This window comes from Phytophthora sojae (assembly GCF_000149755.1).
Source record: "Phytophthora sojae unplaced genomic scaffold PHYSOscaffold_4, whole genome shotgun sequence".
Taxonomy (NCBI): Eukaryota; Oomycota; class Peronosporomycetes; order Peronosporales; family Peronosporaceae; genus Phytophthora; species Phytophthora sojae.
In genome coordinates, this window is record NW_009258118.1 from 3,854,390 (window position 1) to 3,881,316 (window position 26,927).

At 54.3% G+C, this 26,927-nt stretch overlaps 8 protein-coding genes across 8 annotated transcripts; 3 read left to right on the forward strand and 5 right to left on the reverse strand.

The window, feature by feature from the left end:
• Positions 1–768: 768 nt before the first annotated feature.
• On the reverse strand, positions 769–5,024 carry PHYSODRAFT_360572 (hypothetical protein; the record flags this gene model as incomplete). The annotated part of the gene is made up of 8 exons (XM_009528522.1): positions 4,043–5,024; positions 3,875–3,964; positions 3,694–3,797; positions 3,179–3,608; positions 2,750–3,117; positions 1,102–2,682; positions 961–1,031; positions 769–871 (listed from the first exon to the last, which is right to left on the reverse strand). The coding sequence occupies exons 1-8, from the start codon at positions 4,956–4,958 to the stop codon at positions 769–771; spliced, it is 3,663 nt and encodes a 1,220-aa protein (XP_009526817.1). The 5' UTR covers positions 4,959–5,024.
• Positions 5,025–5,172: 148 nt separating this feature from the next.
• On the forward strand, positions 5,173–5,553 carry PHYSODRAFT_255770 (hypothetical protein; the record flags this gene model as incomplete). Its single annotated transcript, XM_009528523.1, has 1 exon — positions 5,173–5,553. The coding sequence occupies one exon, from the start codon at positions 5,173–5,175 to the stop codon at positions 5,551–5,553; it is 381 nt and encodes a 126-aa protein (XP_009526818.1).
• A 777-nt stretch (positions 5,554–6,330) lies between these two features.
• Positions 6,331–6,528, reverse strand: PHYSODRAFT_500568 (hypothetical protein; the record flags this gene model as incomplete). The annotated part of the gene is made up of 1 exon (XM_009528524.1): positions 6,331–6,528. A coding segment is annotated over one exon (198 nt), but the record flags the coding sequence as incomplete, so codon positions are not given.
• Positions 6,529–7,262: 734 nt separating this feature from the next.
• On the forward strand, positions 7,263–9,992 carry PHYSODRAFT_255860 (hypothetical protein; the record flags this gene model as incomplete). Its single annotated transcript, XM_009528525.1, has 2 exons — positions 7,263–8,514; positions 8,569–9,992. The coding sequence occupies 2 exons, from the start codon at positions 7,263–7,265 to the stop codon at positions 9,990–9,992; spliced, it is 2,676 nt and encodes an 891-aa protein (XP_009526820.1).
• A 124-nt stretch (positions 9,993–10,116) lies between these two features.
• Positions 10,117–19,107, reverse strand: PHYSODRAFT_500113 (histidine kinase A bacterial sensor-like protein; the record flags this gene model as incomplete). Its single annotated transcript, XM_009528526.1, has 3 exons — positions 10,117–14,336; positions 14,694–16,878; positions 17,002–19,107. The coding sequence occupies 3 exons, from the start codon at positions 19,105–19,107 to the stop codon at positions 10,117–10,119; spliced, it is 8,511 nt and encodes a 2,836-aa protein (XP_009526821.1).
• Positions 19,108–20,526: 1,419 nt separating this feature from the next.
• Positions 20,527–21,533, forward strand: PHYSODRAFT_545237 (hypothetical protein; the record flags this gene model as incomplete). The annotated part of the gene is made up of 4 exons (XM_009528527.1): positions 20,527–20,682; positions 20,764–21,051; positions 21,116–21,334; positions 21,402–21,533. The coding sequence occupies 4 exons, from the start codon at positions 20,527–20,529 to the stop codon at positions 21,492–21,494; spliced, it is 756 nt and encodes a 251-aa protein (XP_009526822.1). The 3' UTR covers positions 21,495–21,533.
• A 37-nt stretch (positions 21,534–21,570) lies between these two features.
• PHYSODRAFT_314972 (hypothetical protein) lies at positions 21,571–24,180 on the reverse strand (the record flags this gene model as incomplete). Its single annotated transcript, XM_009528528.1, has 2 exons — positions 21,571–21,904; positions 22,013–24,180. The coding sequence occupies 2 exons, from the start codon at positions 24,178–24,180 to the stop codon at positions 21,571–21,573; spliced, it is 2,502 nt and encodes an 833-aa protein (XP_009526823.1).
• Positions 24,181–24,801: 621 nt separating this feature from the next.
• PHYSODRAFT_463922 (hypothetical protein) lies at positions 24,802–26,106 on the reverse strand (the record flags this gene model as incomplete). The annotated part of the gene is made up of 4 exons (XM_009528529.1): positions 24,802–25,155; positions 25,244–25,348; positions 25,425–25,754; positions 25,831–26,106. Coding segments are annotated over 4 exons (1,065 nt in total), but the record flags the coding sequence as incomplete, so codon positions are not given.
• Positions 26,107–26,927: the final 821 nt, after the last annotated feature.

The window sequence follows — 26,927 nt, forward strand, 5'->3', positions numbered from 1 at the left end:
GCTGCGTTAGCGATGGCGTCGAAGGCTGTGCATTCCGACATCTCTTGCACGCCGGCGTGCAGGCGAGCTGTCACTCGTGATAATCCACCCACCGCGCCGCCTTGGACAAGCCGAAAGCACTATCCGCGCGACAAGCGGCAGACAGCGCAGGTTGCGAGCGTGAGCCTCAGAACCGATCGGACCGATCGTCGGCAGCACGTTGTGGGCCACAACTTGTGGCTTCCTGGCGCTCTCGGCTGTCGCAAAACGCGTGGGCAGAAGATCCTCCTCGCGCGGGCATCACTTGCAGCGGGCTTCAAGCGTGCAGGGCCCGCTCCGTCGACTATCGTAATGGGCTCCGTCCGCTCTCCTCCTTCTTCGCTCGCTCAGCACGCCGTGCCCGACGACGCGAACGCGAGTGCGGCTCGAGTCAAAGAGCTCGAAAATCAATCGCCTGCCCAAGTCGCGCGTGGCTGGTACAGTCAGCACATGTGCAGAACTCGGTGGTCGAATCTGGCATTGCCGGGCGGCTCACACCATCACCTCGAGAGCAGCGATTGCTGTGCAGCCTGCAGCTGGCCAAGGGGAAATGGCAATCAGCCCCTCCGTTCCATTCGCGCCGTGCCGCGAGCTCACCTGCAACTCCGGCCTCACATCTGCAAGCAACTTGCAGTCCTTCATGTTTCTTGTATTTATAAGTCACATCTCAACTCAGCCAATACGCGACAACATCCACGTCAACGTACATGTGTACGTGCACCTGACGCATACTGTTCTCTTTATTCCTCTCTACATGCGGTCGTAGCCGACGCTCCCGTGCTCCAACGCTACCAATAGTTTCTCCTTGAGAGCAGCACTTGTCGGATAGTCCGGGAGGATCAAGCGGCGGTCACTGGAAGCCAAACAATAATACATGCGTGATTGAGTGAGATAGATACACGATCAATACATAACAGTCCAGCTTGGTCAGGAGAAGCTTACCAGGTATTGGCCATGGGGCAGAAGCTCGCCTGCATCCGCGTGTCCACGTCGATGTACCAGCACGCAGTATCCTGCACATTTCAACAGCCATCACTGTTAATTGTATGTGGCGACATTTGGTCAATACTGGACACCACTTACCGCATTCATGGAGCGATACTTGGACTCAAAGCCGAAAACAGGAGGCAACGGCGAGCCTGACCAGAAAGTAAGCAGCTTCGAGCGGGTCTCTTGGTCGAAGCTCTCGGCAATTTCCCAGAAGTGCTGGATAACTCCACGCGACGGCGACATTCCTCGCGAGTAGATGACGTTTTTCTTCAGTCCTTCAAAATCGATCGTGCGCTCGCCACGCACCAAACGACGCAGTTCCTCCGAGCGAAAAAGCTTCAGGTCCGATTTTACAATCGTGTCGGCAAAGCCGTCACGGATTTTCTGGTAGTAGACCAGTTCGTTGCCGAAGAAGTGCTGCTGGGCACGCAGCAAGACGTACTGCGCCTTGTTGGCGTTCGTCACTTCCACCTCGCCCATTCCCTTTTGAAGCTCCATCTCCATACTCGTCGTTACGGGAGAATGCGAGGGAGCACAACCAGCATCTTCCGTTGCCGCTGTAGATTCTTCACGCGGCTCCTTCTGCTTCGCATCTGCCTCCTCGTCGACGACCACAACGTGTATAGTATATTCGAACCGCACGTCCAGCGGCTCTGCATCAAAATCATGGTCCAGCACAAATTGAAGACTGCGCTTGAACATGTCGCTGTTTTCACAATAGTCTTCCCACGACAAAGTACCGTCCCGCATCATGAATCGCCAGAACACCAGAGGAAAGTCTGCAGCAAGCGGCTGGTGGTTGCGAATCGCCAGACCCATCAAGCGGCCGATGCAGAGATACACCTTTTTGAGTGCGTCCACCTCGTTGGAGTCCACGAGCAAGTCCTTCTGCGTGAGGCTTAAGCTCTTGTCTTTGCGTTTAGCTTCAATGACCTGTTTGCTGACGTACGCCGGCCGCAGCGCAATCGTAAGCACACCTCGCCTCTGCTTATCCACGAACTCAAACAAGGGGAACAGCTCGACAAAACCGCCAGTTCGTGTCGGTCGTCCTCGTTTCGCCCGACTCCCCGTGTCAGTGTCGCCGCACTTCTTGTTAGAGCTGCCATTTCTTGGACTCTGCGACCGAGCAAGCTGGAGCCACTGCGCCCCAATCTCGAGAACATGAGGTGCTGGCTTGGCAACGGAACCTTGGACTTGCGAGTTGCCGGTCGAGAAGAAGTACCTTTGGACAATCTGGAAAAACTCGCGCGTGACACCGACACCTACGCCTGGTTCGTTGATCAGCGTGATGTTCATTTCGCCCTTCAGGTTGCTCGCCGACGTGCTGAGAATTTGCTGTAGGATGAAGTCCACATAGTTTGCCTCAGACGCGCGACTGATAGACACTGATACCGATCCGTTGCGCTCTTCGGCCAGCATGGCCAGATAATCCACTTTGTGCTCAAGGCGGATGAGCCCTGGAATCGACGCGAACGCATACAAGTCCATGCCCAACACTTTAGGATCGGATCGGATGAGCACATCCACACTGTTCTTCAGTGGGATAACTTCATCAGTAAAAGTGCTTGGGATCGGGAACGACGTAGCAATCGTCTGTAAAAGCTGTGTTTGCTCCGCAACAAACATCTTGACACGCTTTTTCTTCGCTTCTTTCTTGACAAATCGGTCCATGATCTAGCAACACACCCAAAAGAATTAGTCTACATGCACAGCAAAATAAGACTTGCGATAGCCATCGTACCTTGAACAACTTCGTAAGCGTCGCGTTTTCATCGACGACGAAGGCGGCTTCCAGCTGCTCAAACACTTGCAGAAGGTGAAGGAGCAGCGAAAAACGCTGTGGCGTTGCGATGGCGTCATCCAGGCTTCTCAGCGCCGCATTCACCAAAGACCATAGCTGTTTGACGGGCTTGATCGCTTGCTGAAAACTTTCACCGATGCCCAATTCCTTCGCGTTATCTCCAGAGCGAATCGTACGAGCGTACGGTGCGAAGAACTGGAGGAAGAGCTCAACGAGCGAGATTAGTAGATGGAACTCGATTTCTTCGTCGTAGCTTTCATCTTCGTCAATATCCGTCCGATCAAAAATGCAGAACGCGAGCTTGGTTCCTAACCAAACATATACGATTAGAAAATGAATCAAACTCCAGGGCAAGAGAAAGAAGCTCACCTGAACGGTAGAGCATTTCCGTAATGCGCTCGAAAAACTGCAGCTGGCCGCATTCCTCCATAATGGGTCGCTTGTCGGCAGTGAGAGGCGCCCCATCAGCGTAAGGATCTAGCAAATGCATCAAAATGAGACTCCACACCTTCACACGCCTCGAAAGACTGTTGTAGGACAGCATTCCGTTCAAAATCATTTTGAACGCTTCGTGAGATAGCTCCAGCACTCGTGGCACGCTCTTTTTCTCTTCTTCATCACCGAGAGCAGCAGTCTTCACGTCCAGATTGCCGCTCGATTGCTTGTCGAGCGCTCGGCGCCAGAGAGACTGGTATTCCTTCGCATTTTTAACCGACAGTGGATACACAGAGGCCACGGTGTACATCAGTCCGTCCGTATACACGGCCTTTTCCTTCTGTGCATCCGGCATCTGAGCAATCTATAACAAACCCAACAACGACAGCAAATTTCTCCGTTAAACCACTGCAAGCATTCTGGCCACACCCAAAATCTATGGCACGTACTTCGTTGAGAATCGGCACAAGACCCACTTCCGCAAGCAGCAGTGACTTAATGTAAAGACCCCGAACACCTTCATCGCCCTTACGTGAGAAAACGGAACCGACCCCTGTTCATGCCATCGGCAGTAGTAGAAAAAGCATCAGTACAGTACACACCACGCCTCATTTTTCTTTGGCCACGCACCCGAATCCTTCGTTAGCTCCAGCACAGTCCGTGTCACGTGGAAAGCTTCAACAGCACGGTCCGGCCGTGACCGCGTAAACGTCTGCTTGTCTGTGCAGTATCACCAGAACCACGCCCAAGTCAGCCCCCGTCCCGATCAGCTTGACTCTAAAGCACCAACCAACTTACCTGCTTCACTCTGCTGCTCCTGCTGCTGTTCCTCCTCCTTCTCTTCCTCCTGTTTCTTCTGCCTCTGCTTCTTGCCCCTGCCTCTGCCCTTGCCTCTCCCCGCGTCCGCCTCTTGCCTTGGCGGCTCGCAGAACTGCAGCGACCTGGCCTGGAACGCGTTGAGCTCCACCACGTGCAGCGCCGAGTGCTCCGCCGCGTTTCTGGCACTAAAGTCCGCGCCGAAGCCGCGCAGCAGCTGCAGCGCCTTCCAGTTGCCCAGCCCCGCCGCCACGTGCACCAAGCCGTTGAGTTTGTCGGGCCTGGCGTCCAGCAGCGCCTTGAGCTGGCCGCGCTGCTGCTCGTAGTCCAGCAGCTGCTTCAAGATCTGCAGCGCTGCGTCGTTCTGCGCGTCCGAGCGGCCGTTGGCCACGCAGAAGAGCAGGCAGACGGTGGCGGCGTTCACGCGCCCGTAGGCCTTGAGCAGGTTCACCCTCTTCTGGGACTGGGCCAGCAGCAGCGCCACCACTTGCGGCGCCAGGGCCATGCACGCGGCCACGAGCGGCGTGAGCCCCACGCGGTTGGCGCTGCGGTTGGTGCTGGCCACGTTGGCGCTGGCCTGGGGCGCTGCCAGCAGCGCCGCCACCATGTCCAGGCGCGCGTAGCGACAGGCCTCCACCAGCGGCGCGTCGCCCTGCGGCATGCGCCGGTTCACGTCCAGCTCGGGCGTCTGCAGCAGCGAAGAGAAAGCGGGGAAGTCGTCGCGGCGGATGGCGGCCACGAGCTGGGACGCGACGGACGGCTCGGACTTGGAGGCAGAGGGGACGCCGGTGCTGGTGGAGGTAGCGCCGCTGCTGTTGGTGGTGGTGGTGGTGGGTTTGGCAGCGCGGGGGCGCCGGGGTCGGCGACGCCCACGTGCCGAGGTCGAGGTCGACGCCATGGAGTGATCGTCGGTTGATTGCCTTCTTTCGGCTCGCCAAAGATTGGAATTAAAACGTAATTTAGCCAATCAAAATCGTGTATAATTGCGAAAATATGTCTTCTTGAGAAAAGAAAAACAAGAAGAAAGCATGTTTGAAGAAAGGTAATTGAGAAAGACCGAAAACATTCTTTCTGTGAGGCAGTTGACGTTAGTACATTGTATTAGCTCGGTAATGCAGCAGATCACGCGCGTCGAGAACGCCGAGCGCTGGTTCACATGGCGAGTGGCGGATGCGGACTCCAGTAGTGACTGGCGCAGTATGTACCCGCAGTTGGACTACTGTGACTTTTGCCTCGGCTTCCCAAGCGAACGCTTTGAGTTTGAGGAAGAGCGCGACGCCGTTTTGCTGCAATTCGTGCGCGAGTTGTCGGAGCTCAAAATCGGCGAGGTCTCGACGCGGTGGGACGACAACTGTCAGTGGGAACACCGCCTGCCCATCGACTTCCAGCACGCCAAGATCCGAGTGGGTGACGTCTTCGACTACTACACCACCAGCGAGGGTGTGTTGGAGATCCCCAAGCCACTTTCCCGTGATGGACTATCTGGAAAATGACCCACGAATTAAATTCCACCCGGACAGATTTCGTGAATCCGTCGAGCAACGCGGTGTTGAGCACTTGGAGGAGATGCAGTAAAGATTGGTGGGGTGCGTTTTTGGGCTGGTGAAGGAGGAAACAAGTCGGGCCACTTTGTCGGAGATGTAATTGCTCCTTTTTGAGTCAGTACGCGTTACTGTACAACGAACAACATATTTCTACGTAGTTGAGATTTTGCCATTTTCAATCGCATCATGCCAAAAGCTAGCAGCTCTGAAAGAATTAACCAAGTGCTGATGAGAGATCACTGCTACAAATGTTCTTAGTTACAGCTCAAACAGACGTGGAGAAATAGCTGTACGTCAATTATGTATCGAAGCGTCAATGCGAACGCGGATACACACAGTACATGTACTCCGAAGTTCGGAGTCCGAACCTATTCAGGGACGGCTATGATGTAAACGCCCTAGTTGTCGTAGATTTGTACGAATAATATTCTTTCGCGAGATCAGTCGGCTAAAATGGCGTTTTCTGCGAGTACTGTACTGTAGGCTTTCCGGCGTCACCGTCATGGCTGACATCCGGCACCTCGACAGCCAGCTCCGTGTTTGGATTGCTTCCTTCTGGCCGCACTCGCCGCTACCAAAGCGAAGCCTCGATTTTTTTCCTCACAGCCTGACCGCTTCGGCACAGGCAGCTCAATCTGCCAGCTATCCCAGCTACGTGAAGCTTGGCGCCAGCTGGAGTGCTTCAGCAATTTTTTCTGACAGTAAAGTGCAACCACTGGAGAGTGCTTACGTACACAGTCTTTTTTTGATGGGGGTCGAGGGGGGGTGAATGTGATATAGAAGAGGACCAACGGAGGCTCGCGGTTGCGAGGAGCGTAGCCGCAGCAAACCCGCGCGGGGTGCCCGCGTAGCAGGGCCGCGCGGTATTTGCGGAGGCGGGCCCAGCGACGAGCATTCCAGCGAGCCGAGCACTGTTCTCGCCAGGTGAGAGAATCTTTTTATCGCAGGAGCGCAGCGACTGCCTTTGCGGAGCGCAGCGGAGCAAAGCCATTTCCCGCGGATGACATCCGTCCTGCGGGAAGGTCGTCATATTGTGGGGTGATGGGCTGCTATACAAACTCCAAGATATCACCGAAAATAGACTGTGTACGTAAGTCCTGCCGCAACCACTGCAGCTAGAGTAATGGCAGCTCCCGTTACAAATGTCGTAAAGGCACCTACACTTCACCTTTGTCGGTCGTAGCAACGTTGCATGGTCCGACGTGGCGGCAACCGTCACGGCCAGCAAAAAATGCATCGACCACCGCACCACCACCAGCATACCAGCAACCATCTCGTGGTCTCCGGTGCTTGCAGCCAAACTCCGCCACTGTACACATCAGATCGAACTTGCTCGAGGCGTCCTCGCAGCAAGGACAATCCGGTAGCAATTCACAAAGAATTCAGTGCAATCTATCCGAACAGCCCCTTGTGTTGCGCGACCCATCTACGCGATTCACATGCTACGTAGCGCAACGTACTATGTGAATCACCTAGATGGGTCGCGCAACACAAGGGTGGCCCACACCATGTTACTTGATCGATTTTCACCTTTTTTCGCCGAAAAATCGGCAATCTGTCCCGCCTTTTTCCCAGTCGCAGCACGCAAGGTACAGTACAAAGTCTCCTTCGCGACGTTCAGTCCGTCTCTTAGTCGCACAAGGGCAAGTGTTCGACCGATGCCCGCCTCCGCCGCCGAGCCGCAGGACGACGGCCTCGCCGTGACGCTGGACGCCGTGGTGGCCGACCCGCACCTGCACGCGCTGTTCCTGCAGCACCTGTCCGCCTCGGACCCCAAGGGCTTCGCGCGGCTGCTCTTCCTCGTGAGCGTCGAGGAGTTCAAGAAGGTCCCCAGCGAGGACAAACACTCTGTTTCTTCTTCTTCTCCCAGCGCCCCCGATGATGACGCCGCCGACTCCGACGACGACGCGCGCGCGCACCGCCGGCAGTACGCGAGCAAGATCATCGCCAAGTTCATGCGGCCCGACGCCTTCCTGGACATCACGTCCGAGAACCTGCGCATCCTCAACAAGTCGGTCTGGAGCTTCGGCAAGCTGCTGAGCAACGACCTGATGCTGTACTCGGGGCTGGCGGCCAAGTCCGACCTGTTCCAGGATGCCGAGGTGGCCGTCAAGAGGGCGTTGCAGCCCAGCTTCCGGCAGTTCGCGGCCACGCCCGAGTTCGCGGCGCTCGTGGCCAGCTCCAGACTCACGTACGTGGACGCGGACGACAGCACGGACGAAGACCAGCAGCAGATGGAGGAGGAGAAGAGCCCCGCCTCCGTGTCGGACGGCAGCGTGGGGGTGGCGTCGCCCTGCCGCGCGCCGTCCTCGGCGTCGTCTACGCCGCGGCAGAGTCGCGTCCGGAGACAGCGCACGGCCACGACGTTTCTGACGCTGGAGCGGGTGCTCGGCAACCGCAGATTGTGCAGCGTCTTCTGGGTGTTTTTGTTCAAGGAGCGCACGCACGAGCAGCTGAGTCTGTGGATGGACTTTAGGTACCACCTGCTGCCGGTGCTCGAGGACTTTATCAACGCGACGCAGGATGACAGCGAGGAGGAAGATGGAAAGCAGGAGAACGACCAGCAACATGACAGCGAGGAACGACAAGCTGGAGAACTCATTGAGCAGCTGCTGGCGGTGGGCAGTCGCATTGCTGCCAAGTACCTGACTGCGAGCGCGAGTACACGTGTCACTTTTGTCGGTGATGCGGAGCAGGCGCTGCTGCGCGACTACGAGTTACGGGTGGCGTGTTGTCTGGATGCTGGTAGCTTCTCTCTCGCGGACGCTGAGGTTCTGCTGCGAACGGTGGAGCGCATTCAATCGGTCATTCAAGCCAACCTCAAGGTCAACCACTTCGTTCGCTTTATGGGAAGCGAATCGTTCAAGTCACTTGTGGCATCCTATCAAAGTCGCCTGCTGAGCCCGTCTGGTGCCTCGAATGCCGTCACGGCCGCGGCCTGCGATGGCTCCAGTACTGCTTCAGACAGCAGCATGACTACGCTGCAGGAGTTGTTCCAGTGCATGAATGTGGCATCGCACCAACCGCAGCGGGTGCGCAGTAAATCCTTCACGCTACGGGAGCTCTTTCAAGGCCAGTTACGTGGTGAACCGCAGAGCAAGTCCCTCGTCAGCTCGGTGCTGAGTTTTCGGCTGGATGTGAATGACCGGTCGCGTCCTGAAATCATCAAGGAAGTTTTGCACACGCTGGCGGACCCGAACAACCGCAGCGAAAGCAGCAGTGACCTATACCATCATCACGCCATTCCGGATCATGTCGAGGCTTTCTTCCGTCCGGCAGGAGCGGATGTGATCCGCTCCACAACTCGTCCGGATCCCTCGCTTTTTCACATGACTATTGGAAATGCCGAGAAGGCGTTCTATGGTGCCTGCCTCACACGATACGTACCGCTGAACGACTCGAGCAAATTGGGTCCGTTGGAACAAGTGCTGCAAGAGACCGAGGGCCTCGAAGTCTACGTTCCTGCTGGTCTGTGCATCATCAGCCGGTATCCGATTCTCGACACGCTTAAGCAGCGCCTTGACGCTCTACATGCGGCCATGCAGGACGATGAGGCATACCTCTCCGATGTAAACTGGTTGCCCTCGGCAGCACAAATGGCTGGATTACTCTGCCCGTTCGACTTTGCTGCCGCCACAGCCACTGAGGACGCCGTGACTTCTCTCTCGGCACTCGACAAGTATGTGGATTTCAGCATGGAAGAGCTGTTCAGCTGTCTCTCGGTCGAGCACGTGGTCGCTCTGGTGACGTGCATGCTTCTTGAACGACAGATCGTGCTAGTGAGCTCCAGATATTCGGTGCTTACGTCCGTGGGTGAAACATTGAAGAGCTTGATTGCCCCTCTGCAGTGGAGTCACGTGTTTGCCCCCATCCTGCCAAAGAGTATGATCGAGTGCTTGCAATGCCCCACTCCGTATTTGTTCGGCGTGCACTCGAGCTATCGGGCGGAGTTGCGCGAGATGCTCGAGCGCGAAGGGTGTGGTGACGGCATTGTCGTGGTGGATCTGGATGCAGACACGATGAGCTCACCTGGCCGACCGCAGCTTCCAGAATCTGTCCGTGGCCCGCTCTCCTCTCGCTTGCTGCAACTGCTCAAGCCAAAGGTGTACTTCAGCGACTTCGTGCCGATGCTCAGCAGCAAGACAGATGCAATGCAGGCACGGCGGTTTCCGCAGGGCCATGTGCGGACTTGCTTCCGTGAGGCGGTGGCAACTCTGCTTCGGACAGTCGAGGAGTTCCGCTTCGTGCTCTCCGACGATTTTGACTACGTGGTGGTTTTTGACCGGATCGCATTCATGCGCCGACTGCCACCTCGCGAGCAGTCCTTCTACCGCAGCTTCCTGGAAACCCAAGTTTTCTCGCACGAGATTGCCTCGGTGGATATTTAGGCTATGTGAAGCAGGTGTAATAACGTTAGAATGAAAAAATGCAAAAACTAGATTGGTCATTAGTACATTGCCGTTCGGTATCCTACATTGAGTTGCTTCCAGTACAAGTAATACCTGTCACAGCTTACATGATTCCACAGGGTCCATTGCGATCCTGAACCGAGCTGCTAGAAGAACGCAAGGCCGCTGCTTGCACCCCACTTCCGCTCCTGGACAGGCCGCGGAACTCGAAGTTACGACGAAGGTATCCGCGTAAATGTCTGTGCTCCTTTTTCAACAGAGCCACAGAGTCATCCAGCGACTTCTTCAGTGAGATCATGGCTGCCGCGTCGGCAAGCGCTGCCGGCTGCCGATCGGTGCCAATTTCTGCCTGACCCTGTTGCAGCTGCTCGCATGCAACTTGTACGCGGAATGCGGCCTTAGATACACGCATCGCAGCAACATACGCCGATGAACCCTTCAGCGAATGTGACTCTCGTCGAGTCACCGCGATATCACCTTGCCCGTACGCTGCCAAAATGCGCGACATAATAGCTTCACAGCTCACTGTGAACTTTTCGAGTAAGCTCATGAAGAGTTCTTCGTGGCCACCACACTGCTGTACACCCAACGAATAGTCGACGGGGTCACCCTCAGGAATGGCAATGCTCGCCGGGTCCATCGTTACGCGCATCGCAGCATCACTCTCGGTGGTAGCGCTCGCATGATCGACACTGGGTGGTCCTCTGACGCCGCCTCTAGCGGCCGGGCTACTGATATTCAAACGCTCAAGCATAGCTGCAATCGGGTCTCCCGATGCTTGATCGTCCGAGCTCTTGTCCGATTCATACCGTTGCAAACTCAAAGGTGTGTTGTCATCTCGGCCACCTTCAGTTACTGCTCTAGTTCGGGCACTCTGTGCCTCGGAAACAGAGTTCGGCGATAGAGGTTGCTGAGAAGTTGCGGAAGTTGGGGCCGAATCCTTTTTGTCCTTCTTGTTGCCCATGAAGGGCGGGTGGCTCCACAAAGTTGGATTGCTATGCGATGACACGTGATCAGATGTCTCGGTACCTTCCAGTGGCTTGTCCTTCATGTTCGGCAAGGTCGCAGAGGTTTTGTTAATCTGCTTCCAGTCTGGAATGTCAACAACAGCACCACCAGTATCCCGCTGGAGTGTCAAGAGGCCACTAGAGCGGGTACTGTTTCCAACTGAAGATCCCAGGCTGAAGATTGATGTTGTTGGCACGGCGGTGCGTACAGTAGGACCAATCTGGCGCCTAATTGCCATGGGGTCATCCAACTCCAAGTTCGAAATCGCTCGCGCGAGATCAAGCTGCTGCATGTGGCGTGAGGCCGGAGCAAGTCTGGAACCCGATTCGTCCTGCCCGCTGTAGAGGTCCGCATCGTCAGCATCACTGTCCAGCGATGGCCGCGGGGTTGGTGATGTACTCGGGTATGCAGTCGGTACACCATCAAGCTCCACACCCGCGCGAGATCTTGATGAAGCTGGCGATGAAACGGATCCCATTGGTGGAGCGGCAGGAGCGGCAGAAGTAGGTACTGCCTCAGAACTTGCAGGAGGAAAATCATCCGATCCAGCGACAGAGGAGGTCGAGGCCGTCTTAGGGCCGAGATAACGAACGCGCATCCATTGTCGAATAGCCTTCAACAAACTATTCTTCGAGATCGGCTTCACCATAAACTCGTCCATACCTGACCCCAGGCACTTTTGGCGATCGCCGCTCATGGCATATGCAGTCAAGCCAAGAACAGGAATACGGGGTAGATCGTTTTCGCGTTCAAACTGACGAATTGCTTTCGTCGCTGTATATCCGTCCATTACGGGCATTTCACAGTCCATGAAGACGAGATCAAACTTGGTATGGTTCTCTGTATAAGCCTTCACAGCATCTCGACCATTCACTTCCCATTGGAGGAGATGGTCTGCCTCCTGAAGAAAGCACTTCACCACTTCCCAGTTAAACTCGTTGTCCTCTGCCACCAATATCCTTGCCTGCCGCGGAATCACAACCTTTGCCGTGTTAGCAGCATTTGCAGCAGCTGCGCTTGCAGTGCTATCGCTTGAGTTTACGTTCGATGTATCCATGTTAGGGGGTGCAACGCCAGCATCCGTGAGTAGTTCGTTCGCAGCATAGAATAGCCCCTTAGCGTCAATATCGTCAAGCAGACGGACAACAACTGTGAAGTAGAAGTTGCTGCCCACGTCCAGCTCACTGTCGACACCAATTTGGCCATCCATCAGCTCAGCAAGCTGCTTGCAAATTGCAAGTCCCAAACCCGATCCAGTCGGATTGTTTTGACGAGTGCGCTCAAGCTTCGTAAATAAGGAAAAGAGACGCATCTTCTCTTCCGCGTCCATACCGATGCCGGTATCGATGACTTGGAATAACAACTTCTTGAATGCCTTCGGGAGCTCTGGCGTGTAAACGACACTACATGTGACCGTAATAGAGCCTTCATTGGTGAACTTGATCGCGTTTGACAGCAGATTCAACAGAACTTGACGCAGACGCACGACATCGCCAATTGCAACCTTCGGCACGTTGTCATCACACTTCAGTTCTAGCTTGAGTCCACGCTCCCGGGCCTTGAACTTGAAAATCTCAATCGAATAGTCCAATAGTTCATGCATCTGGAAGGGAGCAGCCGAAATTTCAAGATGCCCAGCCTCGATCTTCGACAAGTCCAGAATGTCATTGATCAGATTGAGCAGTAGCGAGCCTGATACATATGCCATGTGAACGTATCTCTCAGGAGCCTTATCGAGGGGCTGTTCCTTCAGTAACTCCAGCATTCCGAGCACGCCGTTCAACGGGGTTCTCAACTCATGGCTAAAGGAGGCCAAGAAGTTCACCTTGGCAGCTTCCATGTGCTTCCTTGCAGTGTAATCTTGTCCAACACCAATCACACCACGAATATTTCCATGCATATCCTTCTTACTTGAAGCGTTCACAAGTAGCAGCAGGAACACGCCACGCTTCGTCGTCATGGGAAGCTCCATCTCGCCAACGTCAATACCAATCAACGCCTGGTTCAGCAACTGTCGCACTTGCTGTCTGCTTTCCGGAATAATGAAAGTATGGACTAGCGAAAGACCCAGCACAGTTGACTTGTGGTAGCCAGTGATCTCCTCGATCTTCTGGTTCCACTCGTTAATGCAACCATTGGTGTCAATGCCAAAAATCGGGGCGTTCGCCGTATCAATCAGTCGGAAGTATTCATGTTCCTGGGCGATACGATCGGTGATGTCTTGACCGATGCCGACAACGCCAACGATGCTACCATTAGAATCGTATCGAGGCGTCGCGTTAAGTAAAATCTCGATTCTTGTACCGGGGCGCGTAATAAGAGGGAATTCAAAATTTGCGGTTTCGACGCCTCTCAGAGCTTGAGACAGCACTTCAGCCACAATTGGTCGGAACTCTGGCGAAATAAAGGTCTCGACTAGGTTTTCACCCATAACTTCGTCGATAGCGTAATTTGTGATCTGTGCTGCCTTCCTGTTCCAGATATTGACACACATATTGGCATCAACGCCAAAAATGGGAGCGTTGGCTGTGTCAATCAGGCGACTGTACTCCTGCTCCTGAGCAATGCGCTCCGTGATATCCTGACCAATGCCCACCATGCCCTTTACTTCACCGTGTTCATTGTATCGAGGCGTGGCATTTAACAGAATCTCCACGCGTCGACCAGCCTTCGTGATCAACGGAAACTCGAAGTTCGCGGTCTCCACACCTTCGAATGCCTTCTCGAGCACACTGCGCACGGGCACCTTGTATTCCTTCGAAATGAATTCAGCAACCAGGTCCTTGCCAAGCACATCCTCATTCGTGTACTGCATGATATCGGCAGCCTTTCGGTTCCAGATATTCACACGCCCGCTTGAATCAACACCGAAAATCGGGGCATTCGCCGTATCAATTAAACGGCTGTACTCCTGCTCTTGGGCGATACGATCCGTAATATCCTGTCCAATACCAACCATGCCGATCACTTCCCCATGTTCGTTGAAACGAGACGTAGCGTTTAGCAAAATCTCTACACGCCTTCCAGCCTTTGTCATCAGCGGGAACTCAAAGTTTGCTGTCTCAACTCCTTCAAGTGCCTTGGACAAGACAAGACCGACCGCTTCGCGGTAGTCCTCCGTGATAAACTTCTCCACCAGGTTCTCGCCCATCACATCAGTCGGTGTGTACTGCGTGATCTCAGCAGCCTTCTTGTTCCAGATATTGACGAGGCCATTCGCGTCAACACCAAAAATCGGGGCATTAGCCGAGTCGATCAGTCTAGCGTACTCCTGCTCTTGCGCGATGCGATCAGTGATATCCTGGCCAATTCCAACTACACCAACGATGTGCCCGTGGTGATCGAAACGAGCTGTTGCATTCAGCAGGATGTTGAGTTTTCGTCCATTTTTCGTGATGACTGGAACTTCGAAGCTGGCAGTCTCGTTTCCTCGCAACGCGTTCGACATGATATCATATACAATTGACTGATACTCGGGTGCGATGAAAGTTTCAACGTACTTCTCGCCGAGCACTTCCTCCAGGTTGTAGTTCGTGATCTGCGCTGCCTTCTTGTTCAAAATATTCACGCACATGTCTGCATCGATACCAAAGATCGGGGCATTGGCAGTATCGATTAGTCGGCTGTACTCCTGTTCCTGAGCAATGCGATCCGTAATGTCCTGACCGATACCAACCATACCCATCACTTCACCCTGCTCATTGTAGCGAGGCGTAGCATTAAGCAGAATTTCCACTCGCCGGCCAGCTTTTGTAATCAACGGGAACTCGAAGTTGGCTGTCTCTACGCCTTCGAAAGCCTTTTCAAGGACACAACGAACCGGGACACGATACTCTTCCGATATAAACTTCGCGACGAGATCCTCCCCAAGAACATCCTCGGTAGTGTACTGCATGATATCAGCTGCCCTCCGGTTCCAAATGTTCACTAGGCCATTGGAATCAACACCAAAAATGGGGGCATTCGCCGTATCAATCAGGCGCATGTATTCCTTTTCTTGTGCAATCCGATCGGTGATGTCTTGACCAATACCAACCATGCCGATCACTTCCCCATGTTCGTTATTCCTGGGTGTAGCGTTCAACAAAATCTCCACTCGTCGGCCAGACTTCGTCATCAGCGGGAACTCAAAGTTTGCTGTCTCAACTCCTTCAAGTGCCTTGGACAAGACAAGACCGACCGCTTCGCGGTAGTCCTCCGTGATAAACTTCTCCACCAGGTTCTCGCCCATCACATCAGTCGGCGTGTATTGCGTGATCTCAGCAGCCTTTTTGTTCCAGATATTGACGAGGCCATTCGCGTCAACACCAAAAATCGGGGCATTAGCCGAGTCAATAAGCCTCGCATATTCCTCCTCCTGAGCAATGCGATCAGTGATATCCTGGCCAATACCCACGACGCCAACAATACGCCCGTGCTGATTGAAGCGAGCCGTCGCATTCAGTAAAATGTTCAGCTTCCGTCCAGTCTTGGTTATCACTGGAACTTCAAAACTAGCTGTTTCATCTCCATGCAACGCTTTGGACATAATGTCGTACACGATAGCTTGATACTCCGGCGCGATGAACTTTTCCACATATTTCTCACCAAGAACCTCCTCAGCTGCATAGTTCATAATTTGCGCTGCCTTCTTGTTCAGAATGTTCACGCACATGTTGGCGTCGACGCCGAAGATTGGAGCATTAGCCGTATCAATCAATCGGCTATATTCTTGCTCCTGCGCAATACGATCCGTAATGTCCTGGCCAATGCCCACCATTCCCATCACTTCTCCTTGCTCATTGTACCGTGGAGTAGCATTCAACAAGATCTCTACTCGCCGTCCGGCCTTGGTGATCAATGGAAACTCGAAGTTGGCAGTCTCCACACCTTCAAAAGCCTTTTCCAGGACGCTTCGCACTGGAACCTTATATTCTTCGGAAATGAATTCTGCAACCAAGTCCTTCCCAAGGACATCTTCGGTAGTGTACTGCATGATGTCGGCAGCCTTCCGATTCCAAATGTTGACTAAACCATTCGAGTCGACGCCAAAAATTGGAGCGTTTGCAGTATCGATGAGGCGCATGTACTCCTTTTCTTGCGCAATCCGATCCGTGATGTCCTGGCCGATTCCTACCATTCCCATTACTTCGCCTTGCTCGTTATACCGTGGGGTAGCGTTCAACAGAATCTCTACTCGCCGGCCAGATTTCGTGATCAATGGGAACTCAAAATTCGCAGTCTCGACGCCCTCAAACGCCTTCTCCAAGACACTACGCACGGGAACTTTGTACTCCTCCGAAATAAATTCTGCAACCAAGTCTTTACCCAGAACATCCTCGTTCGTATACTGCATGATATTGGCTGCCTTTCGGTTCCAGATGTTCACACAACCGTCAGAATCGACACCGAAGATCGGAGCATTCGCAGTATCAATCAGACGCATGTACTCCTGCTCTTGTGCGATACGGTCCGTAATATCCTGTCCGATACCCACCATGCCAATAACTGCGCCGTGCTCATTGTACCGAGGCGTCGCATTAAGCAGTATCTCTACGCGTCGACCTGTTTTGGTGATCAACGGAAACTCAAAGTTTGCCGTTTCAACACCGCTTAGAGCTTCAGAAAGCACATAGCTCACCGCCTCCTGGTAGTCCTTCGTGATAAATTTTTCCACAAGGTGCTCACCCATAACAGCATCGGCCGGATATTGCATAATCTCCGCAGCCTTTTTGTTCCAGATGTTCACACGGCCTTTAGAGTCTACTCCGAAGATAGGGGCGTTAGCAGTGTCGATCAATCGGATAAGCTCTTGCTCCTGCGCAATTCGTTCCGTGATATCTTGTCCGATGCCCACAACTCCAAAAATTTGGCCCAGCTCATCATATCTGGGAGTAGCATTTAGCAGGATCTCAACTCGACGTCCAGTCTTGGTGATGAGGGGGAAATCAAAGTTATTGGTTTGCTCGCCTTCAAAAGCTCTTTGAAGCTCCAGTTGTACTGTAGCTCGATGCTCCTCTGCAACGAAGCGGTTGACCAGATCTTTACCCATCACCTCTTCCGCTGAATATTGAGTGATCTCAGCAGCCTTGAGATTCCAAATATTCACCAAGCCATCACGATCAACGCCAAAGATCGGTGCATTTGCCGCGTGAATCAACCGGTTGGTTCCCTTTTCCTGTGCCATTCGAATTGTGATGTCTTGCCCAATACCTACAACACCAATGACGACACCCTTTTCGTTGTAGCGCGGTGTGGCATTTAGCAAGATCTCGAGGCGGCGGCCATCCTTTGTGATCAGTGGGAATTCAAAGTTTGCGGTCTCCTGTCCCTCTAGTGCTTGAGACAACACCGTCCAGACCGCCTCCCGAAAGTCCTCAGGGATGAAGTTTTCGACCAAATTTACTCCAAGCACTTCTTCATTCGGGTACTGTGTCGTCTCAGCAGCTTTGCGGTTCCAGATATTCACACAGCCATTTCCATCGACACCAAAGATTGGAGCATTAGCAGTGTCAATAAGACGTGTGTACTCCTGCTCTTGGGCGCGCCTGTCAGTAATATCCTGACCAATTCCAACAGCCCCGCAAACGTTGCCAAAGTGATCGTACTTGGGCGTCGCGTTCAGCAAAATATCCAGTCGGCGTCCACTTTTAGTGATCAAAGGGAAGTCAAAGTTTGCCGTTCCTGTCCCCTCTAAAGCTTTCGACAAAACTTTAGCAACTGCATCTCGGTAGTCCTCGGATATGAATTTAAACAACTCCTGTCCGATCGCGTCCTCGTTTGTATACTCCGTGATAGCAGCAGCCTTTTTGTTCCAGATAATCACCTCGTAATTGCAATCGACACCAAAAATGGGAGCATTTGCAGTGTCAATCAGCCGGCTGTACTCCTTCTCCTGGATGATACGATCCGTTATATCCTGGCCGATGCCCACGACGCCAACAAGCTTCCCTGTGTGATCATACCGCGGCGTAGCATTAAGCAGGATTTCCACCTTTCTTCCAGTCTTGGTAACCAACGGGAACTCGAAATTCGCCGTCTCCGTTCCCTGAAACGCACTCTGGAAGACTGCAGCCACTGCAGGTCGAAACTCCTCCGAAATCAGCGTGTCGACGAGATCAACGCCCATGACCTCATCTGGCGAGTATTCACTAATCTGCGCAGCTTTCGAGTTGAAAATGACCACTCGGCCCTCGGTATCCACGCCGAAAATGGGCGCGTTGGCCGTCTCGATCAGTTTCCTGTACTCCATCTCCTTGGTGTTTCTCTCCGTGACGTCCTGTCCAATAGCCACGACGCCCATCACAGACCCCAGCGTGTCGAACCTCGGGGTCAAGCACAGCACGATCTCCACTCTGGATCCTCTGGCCGTCACCAGCGGCAGCTCGAAATCTGCGCCTGCGATGCCCGTCAGAGCCTGGTTGATCTTCTCCGACACGATTTTCCTGAAGCTCTCGTCCACTACAGGCAGCAGGGGCTCACCCACCATGTCCACACTAGCATATCCCGTCATGGACACAGTCTTGGAGTTCCAGACCGTGATGTTCCCTTCCTTGTCCAGCTCAATGATGGGCGCGTTGGCCTGCATCATGACCGTAGCGTACTGCTTCTCCTGGATGGCCCACTCCGTCACGTCCTGGCCCACGCCGTAGACGCCCACGCACGCGCCATCTTCAGCCAGCAAGGGCGTCATATTGGTCAGCACCTGCGCGTTGCGGCCCGTGGTGTTTCTCAGCGGGATGCGCAGCTCCAGCTCCGGCCGCTTGAGCTCGATGCAGTTCTCCAGAGTCTCCATGACCTCCTGCTTGCGCTGCATACCGTACACGAAGTCAGTCAGCGGACGGCCGATGACGCGCCCGGCCTCGAAGCCCGTGATCTCCTCCATGCGCGGGTTCCAGAGCGCCACGCGGCCGTCGGTGCGGACGCCCAGGGCGGGCGCGTTGGCGTCGTGCAGCATGCGGAAGAGCTCCTGCACGCGCGGCCAGGCAGCGGAGCCTGCGTCTGTGTCCTCATTGGCGTTTGGTGCGTCGGTCGGCGCTGGTGGCGGTGCTGCTACTGCGGCGGCGTCGGGCGGCCGGCGGCCGCGCTTCCCCTTGGACGGCGCCATGGCAAAATGCGGAATGGAGTGATTGTCACTTGAGGTCTGTATGGGGATTTGTATGGGTGATGGCCGCTGACGACATGTACGTGCCTGTCTGAGCAGTCCTCCATGAGGGCGCGAATATAGACAGGTAAAAGGTGGATTTGTGTGACACGAGAGCGATTTAAGGAGATGTTACCCCGTTTTAGGATGGAGGTAAGTGCGCAAACGATCGTGACACGATGTGGCGCGGGTGCATCAGGCTCGAAAGAAATATTGAGCGGGGACGATTAGAGCAACGGGCTCTACTTGGCGAGGTTGCTGCGCGCAAGCTCGTTCGTTGCTGCTGGACAGCTTGATGAACTGTGACTCGGTGATAGAGGCTGCTTTCTTGTGAGAAGAATATGTATTGAGCATGGCTATTGGTGGGTGCTTGGTGCCGCTCGGTGTAAGAAGTGGCAGACGAGTTCGTCTGCGGCACCTCGGTCGTTAATCGACGCTGACGATTCCTCTGAAGCAGAAGTGTCGAGACGATTCGGTGTGAAGACGCGAGGGTTAACTCATGCAACGAGCATCGATCGAGCAAATAGAGCTGGGTTGTAGGTTGCAACAAAACTCTTTGAGCGGGACTGTCTCGTGTTCATCGCTTTATACATGTATTTGTCGATTCAGATACTGGCAGCCCACAACGCATCGCGCAGCTCAAGGCGCAATGGTCGTACCAGCTGCACTTCTCGTACAGCGAATCACCCTCGTCTCCACCGCCGTTGCCGGACAACGAGGACCCCAATCCACTCGCTTCAAGCGGCCGCTGCTCTTCTTGAACTCTCAAGGCCTTGGCCACTAGCGGAGTGACTTCAGCACGTGCATCCCTGAAAGTGATCGTAACGATGACGAGCGTGGAAATCAGCTTGAACATTTTCCGACGAGGACTTGCTTGAGGAGTTAGAGGCGAGTTGGCAAATGGATGTGGCCTCATAGGCACCAGCAAGGTGCAGACAATCAAGTAAAATGCGCGCCATGTGTTCTTAGAACGCCTCGCTCCTGTATTTCTGCAGGTTCGACGGAGCATAGTCGTCGACTTGTCATGGTCACTTCAATGTAGCCATCTCCATGTTGTGCTTTTCTACTAAGTGCGACATCCATCCTAAGTACGACGGGTATCATTGTCGCAATGAGCGAGTTTCGCCAAGCTACAGCGCATGTGGACGCGCTCGAGACGCATCTAGCGCGCGTCCAGCAGTCCGTTGCCAATAACACAACCGATGTCACTCTAGAAGAGAGCTTCAACTTCATTTTGGTGGGTTCGCGGCCTTCCTGCGCGCAAAATTGACGTCGCAGTCGTTATCCGTAGCTCGCTACGCGATGATAACATTCTCCACTAACTCTGTAATACTGTCTTCATCTGTGCCTCTGCAGACTGCTATTGCAGGTGATGTGGACGTTATGATCGAGAAGTTTCGGGCGCGCTGCTCTATGGTGGATCCCGTGACGAACCAGCCTCGGTTCGGCCCTAACATGCTGGCAAAAGTTCAAGATCTGCTGCGTCGCTACGACGAAGTGAAGCTCGCAATGGAGGAGGAGGCCCCGCTGCGTCTGCAGGTGGAAGCAAAGGTCAACCAGTTGACAGCTGAAGAGGCTGCCAAGAAGCAGGAACAAGCTGCTCAAGAGAAGAAAGAGAAGGAGGCTCAACGTGCAGCAGAGCTGGCTCGTGAACAAGAGCAGGAGCGGCATCTTCAAGGAGCTCGTGAGCGAGAAGCAGAGCAGCAACGCGAAGAACTGCAGAGGATTGAAGCGCTGGCCGCTGCCGCGCAGGAGAAACGAGAGCAGCGAGAGAAGGAACGTGCTGAGGAGGAACTACTGCGGCAGCTCGAGGAGGAGGAGCGTGAGAAGTTGAATGCGTCGATTCCGCACGGCAAGGAGGGGCTCGAGAGAGCTATTGCAATGCTGAAGGATAGCACAGGTAGCGAGGTGCGTCGTATTCGTGTTTGTTGTTAGGGGGAGTGAGTGAGTGTGCTTACGTTTGGGGGGCCAGGCGCTGTATCGTCAATCTCTGCAGAAGCTGTTGGCTGTTGTCAGCAACATCTGCTCGTCACCGGAAAATACTGCGTTCCGACACATTCCGAAGGAAAATGCCCACTTCCACGCGGACTTGGGTCAATACGCCGGTGGGCATCAGTGTCTACTTGCGCTGGGCTTCAAGGAACTCCAACAAGGAGATGAAGCCCAGCTCAGAGCGGTCTTCGTTTTAGAGGTAACATGAAATGGTGTAGTATATAATTTATTATATTGTGAGCTGACTGGTTCGTGTACTACTATAGGAACCCGATCTATCGGAAGATTTAGATGCCTGGAGCAACTGGTTCGACGAGCTCAAGGAGATGCAGAGTTTCGTGGAATACAAGTTGAATTGAAGATGCTGCTGGAATAAAATTCATGCGGATCACCCTGGCAATCCTGTCTCTATTGTTGTCAGAAAGTTTATACGTTCTAGATACATTGGATATTGTTGCGGGACTCCTTTCGCACGAGCTCGACTACGGCAGGGTGGGTCACTTTGGACATTACCGTGGCAAACTCATCTGGAGTGAGACAGACAATGCTTCGGCCCTCCGAGGTGAATGTCTCCAACGCAGTGAAAAAGCCGTCGAGAGGTCCCGACTCGGTCGATTCAGGAGCAGCTTCGTGTCCGTGGTGTTTCTTTCGCGCGCGAATGTGCTTCGTGATCAATTTCATGGTGAAGACAAGCCCTGCCGATGATACTTTACCCGAACCGACAGCGTCCAAGTGCTGGAAAAAGCGCGTGACGTCAGCTGAGCTGAGGCTAGCTGTGTTCTCAGCATTGGCCACTGGATTGAACTCAACTCTTCGAAGACCTTCTAGCACCAACTCCACCTCCATTTTCTTGCGAACTTCAGCATCGAGACCACGCAAGATCCGCTCCTGCTCTCGTGAATACTTTTCGATCTCTTCGACGCGAGTGCCCACAATGGTGCAGTCGCGATAGCTTTTGGCTTGGTCAGCAGCAAGCTTATCCTCTCTTGCCGTTGGTGTTCCCGACGGAGGTACGCCAACCAGAGTGCTCAACATCGGCCCAGGATTTAGCGGGAAGAGGGCGCTGTCTTGGGCCACCGAGATCTCCATGTGGAGCATGGCGAACCACATGAATGCATCGTCGTCAAGAGCCACGTTCATGAACACGACCGAGCGCACCAGTGCGTTGCTCGTCGCCACCGTGAGCTTGATACCGTTGAAGCAGTCATCGTCGCTGAACAGCTCGACCTCACAATCTCGCAACGCAACTTCTACCAGTGTATCACCCTTGTGGTTTTGTGCATCCTCAACGCGGAACATGCCGTTTGCCATGCGGCATCGGTGGAGGACCCACTCATCAGCAGCGCGGAATTTCACCTTGAGACTGCCTTCCTTGACGGCTGGAGCACGGAAGATCAGCCGCTTGGCCTGCTTGTAGCACCCCTTCTTCTGTCGCAGCGTGTGCCAAATGGTGTCGACCGAGTCGTGCATCATGCCGAACTGCGAGATGCCGACCAACACGCTTCCCTGTGGGATAATGGCAGACGAATAGTTAATCTCTGATGCCGGAGTTGGCGACTCGACAGGGGACGACGACCCCGACGATGGCGACAAGGTTCTGGCTGAGCCGCTGGACGTGGCAGTCGTCAGCATACTCACTCGACGTACGAGCGCTGCCATTGTAACTCGTCTCGGAGATTTTGGTACAACTGGCTCGTGGCTCAATGCGAAGATCCTCTTCTTGTGCTTCTCCAGGACAATACCAGCACTAGCCTCCGAGGCCACATCGAGCGTGTAGATCACACTGTTGCGCAGTAATCTCTGGATGTCACCATGGAAGATACGTTGGTAGCGTGCTCGCTCCACCGCAGCAGCAGCTCCGCGAATCACGTCCATCCAGCGACGTGCCTCTGCGGCACTCCCTGGGGCGAAAGATACTTCACAACCGAGGCTGCGAACGGTGAAGGCGTTGGCCTTGTCCAGTAGTGGAGTGACTCGACAAGTTGGCAGCAATTGTACTTCGAAGATCGATCCCAGCTTCCGCTCGCTCTTCTTCACTCGCAGCATCCCGTTGTCGAGCTCGACGTAGTGCTGCTTCCACGGCCCTCCAGGTTTGGGCTGGGCTTCAATGAAGCCTTGCACTTGATGCGGGTTGGCTTCCTGGCTGCCTGCTAGTCCCGGTTGTTTTCGTGGTCCACCGTTGTGGCGATACTTCAACGCGATAATTCGCAATCGGATAGCGAGGATCCAATGCGTCCGTATCTGTTCTGTTGGGGCTGCCAGGATGATGTAAGCCTGGCCGGTTGTCACGATGAAGGGGTAAAATGCTGCTACGTTCGAGCCCTTCGGTCGTACTTCGTTGTTTTTCAAGCTCGTGTCTCCAGTATCGACTCCATTTCTGTCCTCGTTTTCACGGCGCATTTTCTCGATGTTCTTGATACTTCTCAGCGTCTGTGGTGACGGATCGACCGGGATGGAGTACGACGCAAAGACCGAGAGCTGCCGCAAGTACGTCGTGCTCTCTTGTCCGGAAAAGCTGGTACCGGTGAGTGCGAACTGCTTCATAGTTTTCGTCTTGTGGTCCGAGGGTTTGCAGAATCGAAGTGTCGAGCGTCCAAGCTCCACGTACCGAGCCTTCCAGCGGTATTTGGTGCGTAATACGAAGCGTTTGACTTGCTGGTTCGCAGGGAGCTCTTTGCGTAGCATCAAGGGGCCCTTGAGCATCGTCGAAAGCGCTTCGAGTCGTTCGGAGATGTGACGATACCACAGGTCGGCCTCTTCTTGCGTGTCGGCGACGTAGACTTCGGTGCCTCTGTCTGTGGTCAGGCAGATCGAGTATGGCGGGGCTCGAGGATTCAGCTCCAAGTAGTAATGAAGACGAGTTGTGGTCGAGAGGAAGTACGTCGCGTCAATCTTGGCCGTGAATGTCGGACGCGGGTCGGACAGGTAATAGTCCATGCGCGAATCCGAGAGCACCACAAACGTACGTCTCCGCTTGGCATCATCGCGTGTGCCAATCTGCACCTGCAAGTAGCCGCAAAGGACGCCGCGGATGTAGTCTTCCATTGCACCAACAAGGCAAAATGGCGAGTGGTGCAACCCAAAAGAGGTGCATGACGGTAAGAACGCGATGAACTTCATGGCTCGGCTAAAATTACGCGTGAGCTAGGCCGATGTGTCATGAAATAACGATGTGAGAAACTTTTGATTCATGTCTTATCCTACTGAGGTGTCTTGTTAGACTTGTCGTGGCGTTAGCGCAAGATATGTAGCACGTCAGTTTTCGGCGATAGCCGTGGTAGAGTTGTGTTGCTCCACAGAGCTATCCGCTTCGCGATCGTGGTTCAAAAAATGGGTCGTGAGCGAGTTACTGCTAGCAGATGGACTGATGCTTGGCGAGGGGCCGTCGCTGTCGTGCTCTGGCTCGGTCTGTTGAGCAGCCAAGCCCTTGTCTCCCGCTTGCATTTCAGTATGACCATCAATTCCATCGCCAGTGGCTTGTAGAACGGAGGCGGTGTCACCTTCAGTGTCAGCGAAGTCATTTTCCGTGGACGAAGCGCTGCAATCGATACGCAACCGAGCGTATTCATCACGAGAGGAAGGATGTTGCTCTTGATCTCGCGCTCCTCGGTCTTCGTGACCATGATTTTCACCGGATCGTCTGGGTTGAGTGCCTAAGGCTTCACGCAGAGGCTCCTGGTTGCCATCGTAGTCGAACGGGACCTTTTTGGACGAGATATCGCGGATCTCGAGGCGAGTCTTCCGCAGCGGCCGACACGGCTTCGAGGATGGCGACGTCACCAACGACTGGGTGGTGTCGTTACACAAATCGTTCACAGTCAAGTCCGCCAAGTGGAACCGACCTCGGCTCCCACGCGTGGAGCGGATGAAGTCGTGGATGTCGCTCTTGACGTCGACGTTCTCGAACTTTGGCGCGATGACCTGCCAGTCGTACTGCTCGTTTGCCAGGGTCGACGAGGCAAACACGACGTGCTTGCGGAGGTTCGTGGCGATGGTGGCGATGCGGTCCTCTGCAATTTGCTACGGCAAGTATAACGTTGAAAGTTAGGGGATACAGTACTCACAAATCTCATGAGTTACTCACAAAGTAGCAACATTCAGATCTCACCTGGTAATCCGCAAGCACCGCTTGAACAGCGCGATACATCCTGATTCGGTTCACTTCGACGCCTTGCCACGATTCCAGGCACTTCCTCCTCGACTTCTCAGCAGCCTGAGACCCCACCAAGACAAGACACAGACAAGTTACTTCCTGTACTCACAACTACAACACGCATTGCCAACCGTACCTCCATCAGCTTCACGGTGTTGCCAGCCAGGTCCTCCTTCCGGTGGCTCTCGGACGACCGCAGCCAGTTCACGAGCTTATTGTTGTTGATCGATTTCAGCGCACCAGCGCCAGTCGATTTGTCGTGGCGGATCGTTAGAGCGGTCGACCCTGCCTTCTTCGCCTTCGCTGGACTGTCGCCAACGTCCATCTGCGCAAGACGCTGGTGGTACTGGTCTTCAAGCAACGTACTGGAGAACCCCGAGTCCATCGCAGCGGAGAATGAAGCAGAAGCATCGCGGAAGTTCTTGTCAAAGGCGCTGTAGTCCTTCCTGTACGCATCTTCTTGGACCTACAACAAAAGAGTGAGTAATTCGACTCGATCCGTTCAGCACGATAAAAGCTTCAGTCTAGCCTGCATGCAGCACCTTGACGTCCTTCTTGACGTTGTTGATTCGCCGCGCCAGACTCTGCTCTCGCTCGCTGTTGACCTCGTACAAGATCTCGATCGGCCTCAGCACGTCTTCCTCGAGGTTCTTGGCGAACTGCTGGTGCTGCACGCTCGTGTTGAGGTACTGCGCCCTCAAGCTCGACAGAGCGTTCTTCATCGTGCCGTGCTCCAGCTCGTCCAGACGCGAGTACCGCGCCATCTTGCTCAGCTCGTGGGCGTACGTCCTCTCCAGGCTGATGCGGTTCCTCAGCATCGTCACCAAGTTGCCATGCGCCGTCAGACCAGACGCGCAGTCGGCGCGAACGTCGTCCAGGTTGAAGAGCAGCTCGGTCGCGAAGGAAAGGCTCGATGCAGACCCAGCGTCCGAGTGCGAGTGCTCATCGTCACGAGCGACACTAACGCGGAGACCTGCGCCAGCACGAGTTGCTCGAGGCTGGTCTGGGGACGACATCGCCGGATTCTGAGGCTCTTGGCAAGACCCCCGCAGGACAATACCAAGTACCTCTCTCTCTCTACCCGCGAGTCTTTCTGCTTCCTTCCTTGCGGGTCGATGAGCTAGCTACCTGGTCGAAGGAAGGCCTTTCTCGGAGTGAGTGAGCTCTTCGAGCACCAGAATAGACACGTTTTTGATTTTTGACAGCAAGAGTGACGGTACGGCAACTTCTACGACCTTCATTCCGGACCGGACGTTACCCGACCGGTCACGCATTGCGCCATTTCTTGTATTGTAATGCAGAAGTCCAAGGAGTCGATACCTCTGCGGAGCTTGGACCCTTCATCGAGCAAGCCGCCGCCGTCGCGAAGGAATAACTCGCTGGAGCCTCTAGGAGCGCGGGCAGGCGAACCGGACATTCAGAACCAAGACGTGGCGCCAGCGAGCCATGCACGCCGGCGAATGTCTGTAGCTATAAGCCCTGGAGCTCATCCAACGGCGCACAAGCTCGGGGTCGTCCCTCAAAAGTACGTCGTTATAGAGGGGAGCGCGTCCAGTAAGCGACTGCACGCGCTTCAAGCGTCCAATGGCTCCTCTTCAAATGTGCCTGGTAAGAGCGACTTGAACCGGAAGGCGGCAAC